This window comes from Pavona decussata, unplaced genomic scaffold, assembly GCF_977016875.1.
Source record: "Pavona decussata unplaced genomic scaffold, jaPavDecu1.1 SCAFFOLD_58, whole genome shotgun sequence".
Lineage (NCBI taxonomy): Eukaryota > Metazoa > Cnidaria > Anthozoa > Scleractinia > Agariciidae > Pavona > Pavona decussata.
In genome coordinates, this window is record NW_028145480.1 from 4,426,016 (window position 1) to 4,444,782 (window position 18,767).

Here is an 18,767-nt window from a genome sequence, read left to right on the forward strand (position 1 = left end):
CAATTAAAACAAAATAACTACACATTGCAAGTACCGACATCGCAAGTATGAAGGGATCAAATGACATCTTGAAAATATATCAATGATTGTGATTGGTGTATTTACATAAGAGGATTGTTATTCCGTGCCAATGATCACTTGGTCTCCAACGTATAAAATGAAGCATAGAACGCCTGTTTGTTCGCTTGTTCAACGAACGAACGCCGCTTCCAGGTGATTTTCGACGCCTTTTTAAAGAAAAAACTCCTTGATATAACGTTTAAATTATCGGAGAACCCCCATTAAGCGAGATTTTTGCTCTTTTTTTTCTTAAATTGTGCAATTTTGTACAAATTCTGCGATTTTTCATGAATTATGCGATTTGTTGCGATTTTAGGTCAATTATGCGAAATCGCAACATCGCATAATATCAGAAGCCCTGTTTATTCGTGTAGGTATACACTGGAAACCACAACAGGAATGGCATTGTTATTAACGACTTAGTGGCGCCCGTCACAGCCCGTGCAATCCGCATTGAGCCAGTTGAATGGCACGGTCATATTTCATTGAGACTGGAATTGTACGGCTGCCATACAAAGTCAGGTAAAATTGAGTATTAAGTGTTCGTTACTAATGAAAATGTTAAAAAGTTGGATTTCTGTGATGAGTGTTGTTGCGAAGTTTTCATGTTTGTTGCCAATGGTTCAATAATGACCTAACTCGTGCAATACATATATATTTTATTAGATGTTTTGGCTTGTCGTAATATACCTGCATGTATATATACATATATATAAATATATATATTTTTTACTAGTTGTGCCGTCTGTTTTACAAGCAACGAGTAAATATTCAAAGCGATACTATACACCAAAAACTCTCATTGGGGACCTTTATCCGACTAAAGCTTTGATCAGTTGCAAGGCCACTGAAGGAAACAAAATGGTGGATTCTGCTTTAGAAAACGATTTTGTACTGTACGAATAACCACCAAACGGGTATTTCAAAGTACAAATATAATGACTACCAACCTGCATGGATATCTTGGCACATTAACACTCGTTCTGCGTGTTATTTGAACAGGAATAAATGGCGTTGCCTCATATTTGACTTGATTGTTAGTAACTCCCAAATATATAAGTCTTATTTCCACCTCGGTAGGATGTTCGGCATCTCTGGGTATGAGAAATCAGCAAATTCCTGACTCCGCCATTTCAGCGTCCTCTGAGGTAAGAGTCAGACATTGCCATGGTAATCAGACGCAGTTCAATGTTTGGCTGTAAAAATATTTCCAAGGTTGCGTGTAGAAAGCGTCGACGTGAAGAGAAAACGTTTTACAACTTGAATAATGTTAATGGAATTTCAGAAAAAGCTAAATGCCCCAACTTTAGTGGTCTTAGGTGATGTTTCTCTTGAAGTATCGTCTTGTTTTGTATTAATTAAAATACATGCTACATCTGAGTGATGTTTGTAAGGTTTTTCATAGCAGGCAGCCTCGCGTAATAATCAAACCCTGAATACTTATATCATCCTTTAAAGGATTATAAGAATTTGCAATTCTCAAGTTGCATACTCAAGTTTGATTTAAAAAATATAACTTCCGTCACCTCTCTCATATCGACCACTTCTCGTAAGCGACCACCTCCCGTAAGCGACCAATTTGATTCTCAGTTAAATACTGTTTCAAGAGTTCTCTCGTAAGCGACACCCACTCAAATTTCTTAAGGGACCGCGACCACGTTTTTGGCCAGAAATTTGACATATCCCTTTGTTTTCTGTTTCCGCTATAGATGTGAAAAAATCAAATAAATTAGTTCCTATTTGCCTAATTTTAGCTGTTTAAGGGAATATTTTTATGTAACTAATTAATTAATCAATCCAGTATTAGTCTTATTTTGTTGATCTTTCCCGTAAGCGACCACCTCCCTTAATCGACCACTTTGTCGTGCCCCAAGTTAGGGTGGATGCTTACGAGGGAGTTGACTGTAGTTACCTTTGTGTTTTTATTTAATTGTAAGTGGGCTGGCAGCCACGGAGCTACCAACGCTAGACTCGACAAACCCAGCGGTGGAGGTAAAACTGGCGCCTGGTCTGCTAAAGCAAACAATGAAAACCAGTGGATTCAAGTGACCTTTCCAAATGTAGTCAAAGTAACTGCTGTGGGAATCCAAGGCAGATATGACTATGACCAATGGGTTACCAAGTTTAAAGTGGCTTACAGCGATAATGGTGCAGACTTTGTTACACAAGACAAGGTATTAGGGCTACATCATACAATGCCATGCAAGTAATATTGTACGTGAATCCTATTTTTAGGCCCTAAACAGCATCTTTGAGCGCAAAAAATCAAATAAAAATACTTATTTTAAATTATTTTATATTATTAGCTTCGCCAACATCATGTCAATACATTCAGGTAATCAAACAAAGTAACAAATAAATAGTGGCAGGGATTCCGCAACAGCTTGAGCCTGTCACTGCGGGCCCAGAAACATAATAATAATAATAATAATAATAATAATAATAATAATAATAATAATAATAATAATAATAATAATAATAATAATAATAATAATAAAATATATAACAGTATTTTTAAAAAATACATAACCACAAAATTAAAAGCCACACGAGACAGGCTGAGCAAGACTACTACACTCATTACATTTAAGATAGACAGTTTTAGGCGGTTTTGTAGAACTCTACCATTGCCTGTTTAAAATCATTTAGGACGTTCATGGGCAGGTTCCGTGCATCACCAACAACATTCCAGACGCGTATGCATCTTATGACGTAGGACTTTTGATAAGTTACTGTCTGACATTCATTCCTGTGCAGGAAAAAGGAAATTTGAGAATATATTAGTGCCACGCCTCTGTGTCCTTTCCATTCTTGTAATTAGTTCGATAGACTGAAAAGCCCAAATTTAGGTTGCATAGCCGAAAAGAGGTCTAACTAAAGTGAGATAGACCGATTGCCTTACGTCAATATGCAATGCTCGACTCAATCTTTTAAAAATAGACGTAAGGACGTGAGGTTAAATAGTGAGGTAAAATGGGTGGAGTTTGAAGTAACGGGTTCCCAAATTTTATCTCCAGTGATGACTTGATAATCTTACATTTTGCTTAAGGTATACACGGGGAATAGTAACCGAAATGGTATAGTTATCAACGACTTGGAGCAAGCAGTTCAAGGTCGAGCGTTTCGCATAATTCCAGTTCAATGGCATGGGCACATATCATTGAGGATGGAACTGTATGGCTGCCATCTAACATCAGGTATACTGTGATGAATAAAATACTTTCATGATTGGTAAGTATGATTTGCATAGTTAGTTCTTTTTGTGCTGTGTGCTGTGAATATGTTTCAGAACTGATTGAATTATGCTCACAAATATTGGACTCGTTTAGGGACTAATGAAAATTTATTTTTCTAGAATTCCAGGCCCGAAAAAAATCAAATCTTTCTTACAATGCGGTGTTCATGTATGGAATAGTCTTCCATTTTTCTAAAAAGTACTTAAGGCCCGGTTCATACGTCGAACTTTACATGAGCCGAACCTAATACCTATTAAGGTCGACCCAAATAATTAAATTCGGCAGTTGATTCAGACGTCGAACCTAACTGAAGTCGATTTTAAAGCTAAAGTAAGAAAATAGATTTTCGTGGTCAGCGGCCGTTATTTTTACTCAACAAGATTCAAAATGGCGGGAAAGATGAATTCTGACATGAAAGAGCTTGTTTGGTAAAATAATGAAGACAGGCCAAACACGGCTCCTATTGGTCGAGATAGGAAGAATATGACCTTCAAAGCTAATTTGCTCTTACGAGTACGTCTTTCAATGATCTCCCTTTTCTGTACGAAAGTAGGAAGGGTCTTCGTAAATCTCTCTTAGCAGAGGCTCATTTTTTATCAAGTGCCATTTACTCATCTGAATGGTTTTAGGCTAGGCACAGAAGGGCGATATTCCGTAACAAACGGCAAAATAAAAAACTCAAAATGTTTTTGCGCGTTTTTTGTTTGTTTTGTAGAGCCGACATTCTTTCGCGTAAATTGACTTCTGAAAGAGTTTTTTCTATAAGATTATCGAGGTAACCTCTGTAGCGTAATCTCTGTCTGAATAGAGTAATGTTTTCTTCAAAACTTTTTTTGAAGATTTTGTTCTGAGAAGTCTTGAGGCTTTGCCTTTGATATAGCCTGTATTAGAAAGTTTCTGTCGGTTTGAAGTGCGTGTGCATATCAAGAATAGACCCTTTTTTTAAAATCTTTAACATCTCAGACAAGTATATTTAATTGTTTTGAAACAAGAAGAACAAGCACATTCCTTTTTTCCCGCTATCTTGTTCAGAATGAAGTCCTTTGCGCATGCCAAGTCGATGGAACGCAGACCTCTGGGATAGATATAATTTACATAATTTATACGTAACGTATGCATTTGGTTCGGCACATGTATAAGTTAGACGTCTGAATCGAAGTCGAACTTTTGCCGTTCTATTCGACTGGCGCAGTCGAACAGAACGGCGGGTCGACCCAAATACAAATCTGTCGATCCTAACTGATTCATACGTCGATCTTTACATGCGCCAAACCAAAATTAGGTTCAGCTCATGTAAAGTTCGACGTATGAACCGGGCCTAAGAAACCACAATTTAAATTCGCATTAAAGAAGTTCCTTCTTGAAATTTTGTAGGCTGAAAATAGCAGCATCGTGGTCTCTGAGATTGAATCAGGAGCCTTGAAGTCTACAATTTACACATTTAGATCACATCAATCGAACTGATTGCTTCTACCTCACCTCGAATAGCTCCATGATTACCCGTTGATCCTTGTTTTTTTTTTTTAATGAATGTAAATTGCTTTAGCGAAAAAGGTTTTAGCTGTTAAAGGATTGGTAATGCTGGTGAAATTTATGATGATAAGGATGACGACGGCAAGAAATAAGAGTATTAGTACCATATAGTACCAAAAAAATCGAGAACTTATGGAAAACGCGGAGTTGTGGAGTCATGATACTCGTTAGGAACGACTTATAAATTGAGGAGGAATCGTGTTTAGGTGATTTCACAATGGTGGAATATTTTAAATGCGGCTGTACAAGGGGTACCTTATGTTTTTTTTTTGCCAACATCTGCGAGCCAAATAAGGTTAGTGACAAGTGTGAGTATTCTTAAGATCTCCAGGAACAATTTGAATAGCAATGTCTCGAGTCCTGAGCAAAGAGTAATCATTGGAGGTTACTTCAATGTTACCTTCGATTCAGAACTTTATAATTTGTTCGGATGGGCCTCCAATACAGAAGGATTCGGTTAAGGTACTTAAAGAACTACATTTGACCGTATTGATATCCGGATAAAATGATCGTTTCCTTTTTTCTTTTTGTAGAATGCGCCTCTGCTCTAGGAATGGAAAATAAAGTCATTCCCAACTCTGCCATATCGGCCTCATCCGAGGTAATTTGTAGCTTATTATTGAAGTACTGTTGGACTTCTCCCCCCCCCCCTCCCTCTCAAAAAACAATAAATCAATAAGCATGAAACAAAAGCTTGGAAGTGTTTTTTTAATATTTAATTTAATAATTATATTAAATATTCATAATATATTAATGTAATATTTTAATACTCAACATCTAAGTATGATCAAATGCGCATTTATAATCAAAAGTGGGACCATAGTGTAAGAATTTAAGACTCCAATTCACGTCTAGAACAAACTAACTGACACTAAAGCCTACAGAACTACGAAATGGCCATCCTTTCCCTCATTTAATTAACAAAGTATATATGGGAAGTGATGTCAAGTCTTAGAACTTGCTCCCCTCAGTAGGGAACAATACAGAAACCCACATCACACTACCTTTAAGACTAGGAGGATATTTATTACATGTCGTTCTAATTTGGTCTGTTGTTAAATTCACATAAGGTTTGGGTGCTTGGGATGAGATTTTTGACAGACTGGCAGGTCTAAACATCGGTGCCATCGATACTCGATGTCCCGGCCTCACTTGAATTTGCTTGATATAAATGTATTAGCATTCAACTAATGGATAAAATGTTTACAGTCAACCCTCTCATAGCGACCACTTCTCGTAAGTGACCACCTCCCGTAATCGACGAATTCGCAAACAACCGTTTTGTTTCTCAGTTAAATACTGTTTTAAAGGCTCTCTCGTAAGCGACCACCACTCAAATTTCTTAAGGACTGCCACCACGTTTTTGGCCAGAAATTTGACTACCCAACCACCCAACATAATCACGTATGATAGTTAGTGAATAATTAATCCGAACTAACAAAAGTTCAATTTTTAATGACGCTTCACTTAGTAATAACAGTTTTCAAACAGAGAAGATGGCTATAATTAGATCTGTAGGTAAACTGGAATTGTTACAGTGATCTGTTCCAAAATGGTATACAAAGTGTCATCAGAAGAATGAACAGATGTGAAAAATTCAAATAGATTAGTTTCTATTTGCCTAATTTTAGCTGCGTAGGTAATATTTTTATGTAATTAATTAAATAATTAATTAATTAATCAATCAATCCAGTATTCGGCTTATTTTGTTGATCTTTCCGGTAAGCGACCACATCCCGTAAGCGACCACTTTGTCGTGCCCCAAGGGTGGTTGCTTACGAGAAAGTTGACGGTAGTTACCTTTCTGTTTCATTTAACTGCAAGTGGGCTGGCAGCCATGGAGCTACCAACGCCAGACTCAACAAACCCAGCGGTGGAGGCAAAACTGGTGCCTGGTCTGCTAAGACAAACGACGTAAACCAATGGATCCAAGTCACTTTTATTGATGATATCTACAAAGTAACTGCGGTTGGAATCCAAGGCAGATTTGACTATGACCAGTGGGTTACCAAATTTAAAGTTTCTTACAGTGCTGATGGACTGAATTTCATTAGGCAAGACAAAGTAAGTAAATGATTCAGTTATAAGCTCACTCTAACCTCAAATGTGACAAGTGAATATATTATATGCGAGAGTTATGATGGATAGCTGTACACGTCAACTTTCTTCTCAGCTTAGTTGCAATCACATGTGCTGTTTTAGAGACACAGGAAAATGGGCCTATTAAAAAAAAATGACAATGGGTTTTTCAAGACAATGTCTTTTTTTCTGAGACGTTTACAATTAAAATAACGTACTGTTAATCTATTTAAATCTCATGTTTATTTGTAACGGGATATGCGAGTGGGTAACAGAAAGGCAAATATATCAGTTAAAATTTCGCCAGTAACTCGAAATAACAGCAACATTTCTCTCCGAACTCCATTTTCGTCTTCGCCGTATATCCCACTTGGAAGCTCGTTCACAGGCTAGCTTCAGTGGGTTAGTCTTAAACTGTCTGCTGCCTTTTAAAGCCCCTCGTGCTTCGGTTTAGGTAGAGGAAGACATTTGTACGTCTTGCATAGTTTTCTGAGACGATTTAGCGTTTATTCGTGTAGGTATACACTGGAAACCACAACAGGAATGGCATTGTTATTAACGACTTAGTGGCGCCCGTCACAGCCCGTGCAATCCGCATTGAGCCAGTTGAATGGCACGGTCATATTTCATTGAGACTGGAATTGTACGGCTGCCATACAAAGTCAGGTAAAGTTGCGTATGTAAAAAGTTGGATTTCTCTGATGAGTGTTGTTGAGAAGCTTTCATGTTTGTTGCCAATGGTTCAATACTGACCTAACTCGTGCAATATTATAACTAACTGTATGGATATCTTGGCACATTAGCACTCACTTCGCGTGTTATTTGAACAGTATATTTGACTTGATTGTTAGTAACTCCCAAATATATACGTCTTATTTTCACTTCGGTAGGATGTTCGGCTTCTCTAGGTATGAGAAATCAGCAAATTCCTGACTCCGCCATATCAGCGTCCTCTGAGGTAAGAGTCAGATATTACCATGGTAATGACCCAGTTCAATGCTACATCTGGATGAAGTTTTGTAAGGTTTTCATAGAAGGCAGCCTCGCGTAAAAACCAAACCCTGAATACCTATATTATCTTGTGAAGGATTATAAGAATTTGCAAATTTAACCCAATACTTGGGGAAGGATTTGTGTGAAATTGGTGCCAAGTTTGATTTAAGAATATAGATTTTAGAATACTTCTCATGCCGAAATGTCTTTAGAAGGGCTGAAATTCAAAAACTTCCAACCAGTTATGTATGAATAGGTGTAAGTTTTCATCAGCCATTAGTTAAGAGGTATTTTTTTCGTGCGAACTTCTTCGATTTAAATTTGCATTCGAGTATGCCTGATTTTAGTTTGAAAGATCATCGATTTATGCTTTATTCCTGTTTTGGCTTAGTGGGCTAGTACTCATGGACGTGTGAACGTAAGGCTCGACAAACCAGCCGGTGGAGGCAAAACAGGCGCCTGGTCTGCAAAGTCGAACAACATCCATCAATGGATTCAAGTCACCTTTTCTAAAAACACCAGAGTTACGGCCGTGGGAATCCAGGGCCGATCAGACTACGACCAGTGGGTTACTAGTTACAAAGTGTGGACGAGTGTTGATGGGATTAATTTCGTCTTGCTTGACAAAGTAAGCTCGAATCAACGTTTTATTAAGTGCGTAAGACTATAAGCTAATCTGCAGATCACGGCGATAGAATGCAGGGGATACATTCACGAAGTTCTCCTTAATTAAGTGTTTCAAGAAACAATGCTTTGGATACATCTTTACTTAGGAGGGCTTCGTGAAACTGGCCCCTGAGGACGGCTGCTTTGAAGAAGTAAGCTTCCTGCATAGCACAATAAACAGCAATAAATATAATGCCCTTGAAATGTCCGAGTAAAGATTTCAACAACAGTTAAATTGAATAGCGGTCTCTTTTAACTGTTAATTTCATGACACGGTTAAAACTGGACTGGTTTTAATTAAGTTTAGCATGGGAACGTGAATTTTGAACATGCGTAAACAAGATACACCAAGTGGTTACGCCTTGATTACAGAACCAACTGAGAATTTTAAGTACACTTATAAAATGAAAAATTAAAAGTAACGCTGTTCGACGTTTCGATGTTTAAAATGCAAGGAGGAGATCTGAAATCAACATAAAACCACGGTTTAATCGTTTAGAACATTGATGGAGAAAATTTTCTTGTTCTACTCGAGTGACTGAAATAGCTATATCTTCTACTACAAAATTCTATTTGATACTTTGACTGACGTTCCTTACAGCCTGTTCAGTTATGGTGATCTTCAATGAATTTTTTCCGATAGGTTTACACCGGAAACAGAGATAGAAACAGTGTGGTTGTCCAAAATTTAAATACGCCCATAGTGGCTCGTGCAATCCGAATAAACCCCGTAACATGGCATGGACACATATCAATGAGAATGGAACTTTATGGTTGCAAAGCAGGTAACCAAAATCTACTGGTGCATTATTAATTGACTGATCAATTGATTGTTGGGTTAATTGATTGACTGATTGATTGATTAATTGATTGATGGGTTGACTGTTTGGCTGAATGATTGATTGAGCTAATTTCCGAGCTTAAGAAGCAAGAGTGAGACGTATCAGAATGAATGTACAAATAGTGGGAAGGGTATTCCAAAACACAGAGTGTTTCTCGGGAAACTCAAACTACCTTTTTCTACTTCAGTACTAATTTAATTGTTCCTCATAGGTTATAGCCATTTCTTTTTGTGTTTTCTAAAATTTAACCCGTATTTTAACCTTTCGTTGGAAAAGAATGGCGAGGAAGTGACGTTATAGAGTGAGGACTGGGTTGCATTTATCACAATTAAACTCGAGTGCATAGTGGCGCTTAAATCACTAGAGGGGACTAAAAAGAGGAATAATTAGCAACCATATTATTGCTTTGGAAGAGGGTTTTGTACGGAATTTTGATAATCGTCATATCTTGGAAACCCTGTCCTCCACAGATAAGTTGATTGGACCGTCGTTACGAGTTGTAACCATTCTTAGCAGGCCATGTGATTAGAATAGTTGTGAATATTGAGAACACGCTGATAGTTTAAAAAGGTGAAAAACAGCATGTGGAGAATTTTAAGAAATCAATTATGACGAGATAAGCATGTAAATTTATCAGTTTCATCTTTTTGCTGAATTCAGAGGTCATCAATGGTGGTTACTCGGAATGGGGGTCTTTCGGCGAGTGTTCAAAGACTTGCGGTGGTGGAGTACAGACTAGAACCAGAACTTGCACCAACCCACCACCACAACACGGTGGTAGGGACTGCAGTGCCCTCGGCTCCGCTTCCTCTACCAGAGAGTGCAACAATTATGAGTGCATAAGTAAGGAAATTATTATTTTTTTTTTCAGTTATACAACTGTCATCAATATTAATGGCTCCGTTAAAATAATAAATGAAATAATAAGAACATAAGGCTAAAAAATACCAAAGCTAAAAATGTGACAAAAATGGTATGTTATAAAAACAGTAGAATGTTAAAAATAAGTGCATCTTTATAACAAAAACCACGCTTAGAGATTTCTAACTTTTTTGATTTTAGTGTTTTTATGCATTTCTTTGAAATTCTGAAGTTTACCTGAAAACAATTTATATAGTGTCATTCAATTGTTCATCATATTCCACGTCTCAGTGGCAACCGAGAATTACAAGGCATATTTGAAAATAACATCATTTACCTGTTTCTTTATAAAATTTTCGGAATCTCCATTTTGGATTTTTTGTGTTGTTTTATTGAATGGCGTCGTTTGAAGGTTTGATAAGGCCGCTCAATACCTTAACATTATATTGTAAGAAATAAAAAAAAAAACTCTTTACCTTTTTTTGTTTTGTTTTTTTCAATTAACGCCTTTTATTAAAAGATATCTTTCTTTTGTTTATCTAATTATCATAAAAATTTAAACACTTTTTTTTTCAATTATAACTTTATAATCTGTAATTACGTTAGCATATTGTCAGAGAAAAGCCCCCGAGGGGAGTGTGAAGTGTTGTAATGTATTGTATTATTTGCGGTAGCAAAATAAGCTAATAATGGGTAATATGCTTTAAATGCTTCTTTCCGAAAAAAAAAAAAAAAACTGTGGAACTTCCATGGACGAAATGTACTTAGGAACATAAGGATTTGGGCTGATAATCTTGAAAAAACCAATTTTTAGTTCACGGAATAAGTCTGTAGGAGTTCCGTACAATTGTGTTCAGTACCGTAAACTTAAGACTATTCTGGGAGATAATCATGATGTCTCTTTTCGTAATTACACAATTAACAATCATAATTAATTTTTTTAATTGGGGAATGGCAGAGAATTGGAAAGCTGTAGGGTGTTACCAGAACATAGGACGAGCCTTGGGGGATTCTTTAAGGAGTGTAGGACGCTATCGCAATATCAACAAGAAATTTGATGCTTGCAAAGAGACTGCTATCCAAAATGGAATGACTGTGTTTGGTTTGGATGACAAAAGATGCTGGAGTGGTCAAGATGCCGAAAACACCTACGATGACTATGGCAGTTCAGGGCAGTGCAAGTCCAATAAAGATGGGAAATCTATGGGCTACTTTGGATCCGATTCAGTTTCTGTCTACAAGAAAAACATCAACGGTAAGTTTCCATCCTGTAAAGTGGTAGCAAGTCATCAAGTTGAAACAAAGCCATGAACCAAATTAGTTTTTGCTTGAATTTTTATATTACTTATTTTTCATCCGCTCTTTTATCGTGGGTGAGTAACATTGGCAAGCACAGGCAACTCTCTCATAGCGACCACTTCTCGTAAGCGACCACCTCCTGTGGGCTACCACTTCGTAAACTACGGTTTTGTTTCTCAGTTAAATACTGTTCCAAGAGCTCTCTCGTAAGCGGCCACCACCTAAATTTCTTAAGGGACCGCGACCACTTTTTAGGCCAAAAATTTGAGATATTCTTTTGCTTTCTGTTTTTGGTAAGCGACCGCCCAACATAATCACGTATGATCGTTAGTAAATCACTACTCAGAAGTGACAAAAGTTCAATATTTTAATGACGCTACCCCGCGGACTGCTGACAAATAATAATAGTTTACAGACAGAGAAGATGGCTATAATTAGATCTGTAGGTAAACGGGAATTGTTACAATGATCTGTTCCAAAATGTTATACAAAGTTTCATCAGAAGAATGAATGGATGTGAAAAAATAAAATAAATTAGTTTGTATTTGCCTAACTTTAGCTGCTAAGGTAATATTTTTAATTAATTAATTAATCAATCCAGTATTAGGCTTATTTTGTTGATCTTTCCCGTAAGCGACCAACTCCCGTAAGCGACCACTTTGTCGTGCCCCAAGGGTGGTCGCTTTCGAGAGAGTTGACTGTATTAGCACAAGGCTAAGGAGATAGCGCTTGGATTGAGGGAGAGTGAAAGGCGCAAGATGTTGCTTCACTAGAATTTGAGAGTAGCTGATAGCTAGTGTCTTCGAGCAGAATGGTAAATCCCCATCGATCAGAGGCACCAAAAGTTCTGCGAGGGAGGCCTGTTTGCCCCAGAAAATTCAGATTATATAGAGTTCGCATTAATGGTTTGTTATACCTACAACTTTAGTGACATGGGGGAATGGCTTTGTCTTCGAAGAGACAAGAGCTTTCGTTACCAGAGCGAAATTATCCCATCAGGTGTATCGGAACCCACAAGCAGCTCATAAAGTCGGGAAATGTGTCTGTGTTCCCCACAATGTTTCTGTGACCTAACGATTAAACTAACGAATGTGAGAGTAGCTGATAGCTAGTGTCTTCGAGCAGAATGGTAAATCCCCATCGATCAGAGGCACCAAAAGTTCTGCGAGGGAGGCCTGTTTACCCCAGAAAATTCAGATTATATAGAGTTCGCTTTAATGGTTTGTTATACCTACAACTTTAGTGACATGGGGGAATGGCTTTGTCTTCGAAGAGACAAGAGCTTTCGTTACCAGAGCGAAATTATCCCATCAGGTGTATCGGAACCCACAAGCAGCTCATAAAGTCGGGAAATGTGTCTGTGTTCCCCACAATGTTTCTGTGACCTAACGATTAAACTAACGAATGTGAACAGATCAAAGGGCCGCAGACGATCTGGTGAAAAACAGAAAATGCCATTCGAGGTATTTTTCTGCTCTCGTTGGTTGCCCCTTATTCTCCTTGACAAGTTCCGTAACTATTCGTAAAATTATAGTTTCAATTACTTGCAATAGTTAACTTATTATGGTTACCTTAAAAAGTCATTGAGAGTTGTGAGATGGTTTACTTCCAAAAAGTGTATTGCTTTGTGAAGATGATAAAATACGTCTTTGTATACGTAATAAATGATTGTTTATTCTGTGATTGAGACCTTAATATCATGATCAAGAATATTCACTTCTTCCTTTGATTTTTTTGTGTTCTTGTAAGGAGTTTGGGAAAACATGGGTTGCTATAACAACAAATCCCCAACGAACGCCTTGCCTGACACATTTGATAACAATGTGAGCAGTGTGTCTGGCCCTGATGCTATTTATGACCACTGCAAAGCGAAGGCCGAAAAGCTTGGCTACAACTTGTTTGGAGCAGACGACAAGAATTGTTGGTCTGGTGATGACGCCGAGAACACCTACAGCAAGTATGGTGTGTCCAGGGAGTGTGTTTTTAGTAAGAAGGGCACAGGCCATGCTAACGGACAAGACGTGCACGGGAGCGTATTTGTGTATGAGCTGGAGTGAGGTGAGTTTACCTTCTCTGTCGTAAAACGTGCTGAGCCTTCTCCTAACTGCTCAATTCTTTATCCTTCATTTTCCTAGCTCCAGAAATGCCTTGGTACATCGTGGTTAAGTATATTTATTTATCAAAGAAACAATGAATAAGGCGGTGTGAATGTACCTCCCATCAAATGTTTCAAACGCAATATAAGTGCATGTAAATAAAAACAAAGGTACAGCACCAATGACAGGAAAATATCACCCAGATCAAAAGGTGAATTTGGGTTAACGAAAAAAAAAAAAGGAGAAATAAAAACAGTTTAAACAAGTAAATGGTAAAATAATACTCGCACTTTTTTCTTTGAACAGGAAATGAATTCCTGGACACACATTCGGAACGCAAGCAGGGTCTAACATAGCAAGGTGATGAAAAAGAGAGAAAACCTGTATGTAGCACGGGATAGCCACTCAGTCACGGATGTTCGTATAACAAGCATTTATCCTTATTTAAGGGGTTAAAGTAAGGGTTAACTAAACGAGAAGTGGTGTAATTTAGGTGTCATAGAAAAATAAAAACGAGCATTAAAAACGTAGTTATTGTGATCCTTAATAGCCCCGATCTTTGGTCCTTTTTGAAAGTGTTTATTAAAAAAAGTGTCCCTCAGGCTAATTTAACGACTCCTCCAGACGTACAAATCTGCCTAAAAGCGCTCAGCATTATCTGAAAAAGCTTGGATTACCCCCATCGGATCTAATTGGGTCCATGTTTGAATTGTCCCCGCAGATGTTTTCAGTGACTTTCCCGAGAGTAATTTTCCTTACAGCTTATTTACGGCGCACTTGTGATTTTCATGGACTAGAAGAAGGCGATGCCTTGAAATTTCCTTAGTTCTGTTTGGAAGACCGGACTTGACGCGCTGACGATGAATTGCAATCATAAGCTGTAATTACTGTTTTAAATCTGAGGGCACAAAGTTTATGAATAAGTTCGTACTCATAGGCTCTTCTACTTATCAGTGGAATTAAAGTTCCATCCATCGTCTATGAAAATCTTCTGTTAAAACATTTGGCCGCAATCCAGTTTCTATTCCACAAGTGAGAGGTGAAAGTTGCGAAATTCGACTTAAACGGCCATATTTCCATCGAACATGTCAACAACAAATGTTAGCAACAAACCAGGAAATGATGTAGCTATCACTTTGAAATTTTCTCCACTAAGTAACATTCAACATTTCTTACTAATTTGATTGCAATAAAAACGCTGGTAGAGTTTTATTAAAGCTGTCATGTAACGAGAAACGTCTATCACATTGAAGCAAAGTCACTGTTCACCCAATCTCGTACCCAGAGTCCTCAGGCTCTTTGCCCAGCGGTTGGTCACAAGGAGAGACTCTGGGGAACTGAAATTTTATCACCGCGGGATTTCTGCGGTAAAACAATGCAAGCCATTATGAAGCAGCCAATTAATTAAATTAAATGAAATTCCAGTTTCCCAGAGTCTCTCCTGGCGAGTAACGGCTGACCAAAGAGCCCAAGGACTCAAGGTACGAGATTGGAGGACTCTGGGTATGAGATTGCTGTCCACCATGTTTTTGTTTTAAACGCTAACCAGTTCGTTTATTGTCTCAAAAAAATAAAAACGTAATTTATGAAATACTGAACTCCCACTATTTACTCTTGCTATCACTGAATTACGGCACTTTATGTGGTCTCAAACTAATATTTTTATTGTTTTACTCTCGCTACAACGGACATCTTGGTAGACATATTTGTTTTCTTCTGTGTGCCATTTTTGTCGGCAGAAATGATGACAAACGGCGTCCAAGGAGTCCCTTTCCGATCTTCAAATTGCTATACTGTGATTACACTACTTTCGTGGTATTTTAGTTGGTTGTGTCACTGCATTGTTCACGTCATAGACTTGCGCCCTCGTGTACCCTCTGCAGTTGATATTCCCGCAAGATCTTCAAACAGCCCGATACATTCATTATGTATACATTTTGTGACTCAGACTATTCATGGCTGCTATTTTTCGAAGAGGTTTTTAGTATGAAAGTGGTGCAAGTACAATAAATGTTGGGGCTATGAGAAATTCTTTGGAGCTGATATTCCTTCTTCTTTGGCTCGTAACATTAGTAACAATTACAATTTGAATTCGGGGCAATTTTATCGTAGCCCATTATTGCGGACGCTCAAACTTACAGACACCAAATGACGACCCCACGGGTGTCTGCTGCAACGAGAGTTGAGTGCACGTTGAATTGCGGTCGGGTTGTTTTAACGTTTCGGTAAACAGAATAAGCAGAAAGAACTGTTCCATTCGCTCATTCCTGTTGTGTTCGGACGTAGTTTCATTCTGACGGACGGTCCAAGCTGTAACAAGCGGCACCGTATCAAGCGGTCACCCTCGCTCTGAAAAGCGGTCAGTTGATAAAATCCCGAAAATTACTTTCCATAATTACAGTGGAACCTCTTTATCACGGACACCGAGGGGACAGGAATATTAAGTGTTCGTATTATAGAGGTGTCCGTTTTAGAGAAATAGGCTTTATATGGATTTCGGTCTTTCAGGGACCAAGTGAACTGTCCGTAATAGAGAGGTGTCCGTATTATAGAGCAGTCCGTAAGGAGAGGTTCCACTGTACTACAATTTTGACCTCTACTAAGCCTGTCGCGGTCTCCCTCTTCTGAGTACCAACGAGCTGTTTCTATTGTCTTGACCTGCTTTAAACGGTCACTTTCTCTGCGAGAAGAAACCACTAAAATATAGTAACTGCCAGCTAACTAAATTTCTAACGTCTTGCAAATGCTGACAGTAGAACTTTGGCGTTTAACTGCCGAAAACCTCCTGACTAGGCGAATGCATAAATTTCTTTGGATCAAATTTCTGTGCCATGTTGAATATCGCCGGATTCACCGAGCAAATAGCAATAATAACCAAACGTTTGAGGAACGTTCGAAAAACATACGGCAAGTAAAGCTTCATAAACAAGTTGCCCCCGGACGGGCCCCCAATTGGTACAGACGCAAAGGTGAATCGACAATGCGAACGACTGCAACAAACGGTGAACCAGGCGACATTCGTGGAAAACAGGAACACGTAATTTATTGACACAATGTGCGCTTAAGATCGTTAAAACTATAAGTCTATACAGTTTTAAAATACAAATGTTCAATCGCTTATCTGCCTGGTTAGCTTTCAAGTAGTCTTTAGAGTTGAAGAACACCCATCAGAAGGAGCAGGGCGAAGAAAAATCCTCACTGAGCGAAAGTCTTTTCTCATCTTAACAACCACATGTTCTATTCTTATCCCCCGTACATGTGCTTCTGCATAATGCCTATATACGGGCATTGAAAAAGTTACATAATAAATGCGCGTGACTTAACAGCAACTGTTACATAAATGGAAGTGTGAACCTCGTAACATGATAAACTATTTAAAAACGTACTACCGAAAGTAGCTACACTTATACTTTTTCTTACATCTCCAGTGCGCGTAACGGCCTCTCTGTTGGTGCGCTTTACGTGATACTTAAAATGCAAATAGGCCTTTATATCACGGTTTTCGACGCCATTTTGACGAGTGGGCAAACAGGCTTGAAATAACAGTGTTTGTATGGAAATCCGATGTCAAATAATTTTCATAAAACATCGCCTCTGAAAAATTCATGATTGGAAACTTTTGGCATTAGGAAAAGGATTTTAAGAAAAAAAATTGGAGGGATGTAGCAGTGCCAGAAAGCGTCCAGTTGTGTTTTGAACTTTCCATACATTTCGCTGTATTTTTTTCCCGCGAACTATTTTTAGTAGCAGTTCACGGCTGGTTCGCTATACAGACAAATGTATGGAAAATTCAAAACACGACTGGACGCTTTCTGGCACAACTACATCCCTCCATCCTCCTTGATAAGTTCATGTAATATATCAAACACGAGAAGGTGTGTTTCATCAGATATCCAAACACTGAGAAGTAGGTTGAAAAAACGAGGCGCAGCCGAGTTTTTTTAAACGACTTCGAGGTGTTTGGATATCTGATGGAACACACTTTCGAGTGTTTGATATGGCTTCTCAAATGATCAATAATTCTTGGAGAAATTCAAGGCTAAAGTTGGCAAAATTTCATGGTAATTAGGATCACATATCCAAACCACGGCCACGGTAGTGATTTTCTTTGTTTTCTCTTGACGAATTATTAATGAGTTTGAAAATTTTATATCAAAATTTTTATCATGTTGCCCGCATATGAAATGAAGCGAAAGCCATGAACGTGTAACCAAAATTTTGAAAAGTCGTACCTTTCGAAATATTCAACGGATAAACAAAAGAAAACCATACTCTAGAATCTTAGTTATTATACTAGTTGAAAACATACTAGCGAAAGTAGCTACACTTTTAGTTTTCCTTACATTTCCAGTGCGTGTACCTCTCTCTATGTCAATGCGGTAATGCGCAACGTGATACTTCAGTTAAGAAATGTTCAAAAATCTATAACTATGCACGGTTTTCTTCAACGGAAAATTCTCGTTCAATTCTTGCACCAAAATAAAGTTATTGAAATGTGCTATGACTGAATGCAACGAGATATTATCATGCGCGTTTGTTTTTTATTGAAAAATATTCGCATAAAATTTTGTATTCGGCTTTGTTTACAACTAAAGTTCACGATTCACGCTGCGCACTTGTACTGTTTACTGATTTCACCTTGGAATTGTGCAACCGGCTTATGTTGTTAGTGCTGCAAATGTAGTTTCATTGAATTTGAAAACCTTATATATTGTAGTTTCAATATTCTAAAAAAATATTCTGTTCATTCTCAATTGAAAAATGGAAGCAAATTTTTATTACTGGAGGAACGCGTATGAAATTATGCGTCACTCATTAACGTGTATCCCGGCAAAAGTTTGAAAAATGATCGAAAATAAAACCAGGCTCTTAAACCTCATTTATTACACCTTCGAACCTGATTAATTGTAGGAAATTGCGGTTGGGGATACTAGTATTCTTGCACATCTTGGTTTATAAACCAAAATACGATCATCATTTGAATACTTGCAATGTTACTGAACACAAACAAAACTCACCCGGTAGCTTTCATGTCGGCCACTGGTGCCTCCCTATGATTTTTTTCCCTTGGTTATACCAAAAACGTGCTCGCAGAAGCTAAC

The 18,767-nt window shown here is 38.0% G+C and overlaps 1 protein-coding gene across 9 annotated transcripts in view; it reads left to right on the plus strand.

The window, feature by feature from the left end:
- LOC146479794 (uncharacterized) overlaps positions 1-14,193 on the plus strand; it is a 78,203-nt gene extending 64,010 nt beyond the window's left edge. For all 9 annotated transcript variants that reach the window (XM_085110629.1, XM_085110633.1, XM_085110632.1 and 6 more), the window contains 14 exons: positions 435-582; positions 1,141-1,208; positions 1,998-2,234; positions 3,110-3,257; positions 5,363-5,430; positions 6,654-6,893; positions 7,427-7,574; positions 7,799-7,866; positions 8,293-8,529; positions 9,211-9,352; positions 10,070-10,252; positions 11,229-11,525; positions 13,319-13,627; positions 13,972-14,193. In XM_085110629.1, the coding sequence (XP_084966755.1) occupies positions 435-582; positions 1,141-1,208; positions 1,998-2,234; positions 3,110-3,257; positions 5,363-5,430; positions 6,654-6,893; positions 7,427-7,574; positions 7,799-7,866; positions 8,293-8,529; positions 9,211-9,352; positions 10,070-10,252; positions 11,229-11,525; positions 13,319-13,626 (2,292 nt within the window). In that variant the 3' untranslated portion in view covers position 13,627; positions 13,972-14,193. The remainder of the gene's footprint in view (positions 1-434; positions 583-1,140; positions 1,209-1,997; positions 2,235-3,109; positions 3,258-5,362; positions 5,431-6,653; positions 6,894-7,426; positions 7,575-7,798; positions 7,867-8,292; positions 8,530-9,210; positions 9,353-10,069; positions 10,253-11,228; positions 11,526-13,318; positions 13,628-13,971) is intronic.
- Positions 14,194-18,767: the final 4,574 nt, after the last annotated feature.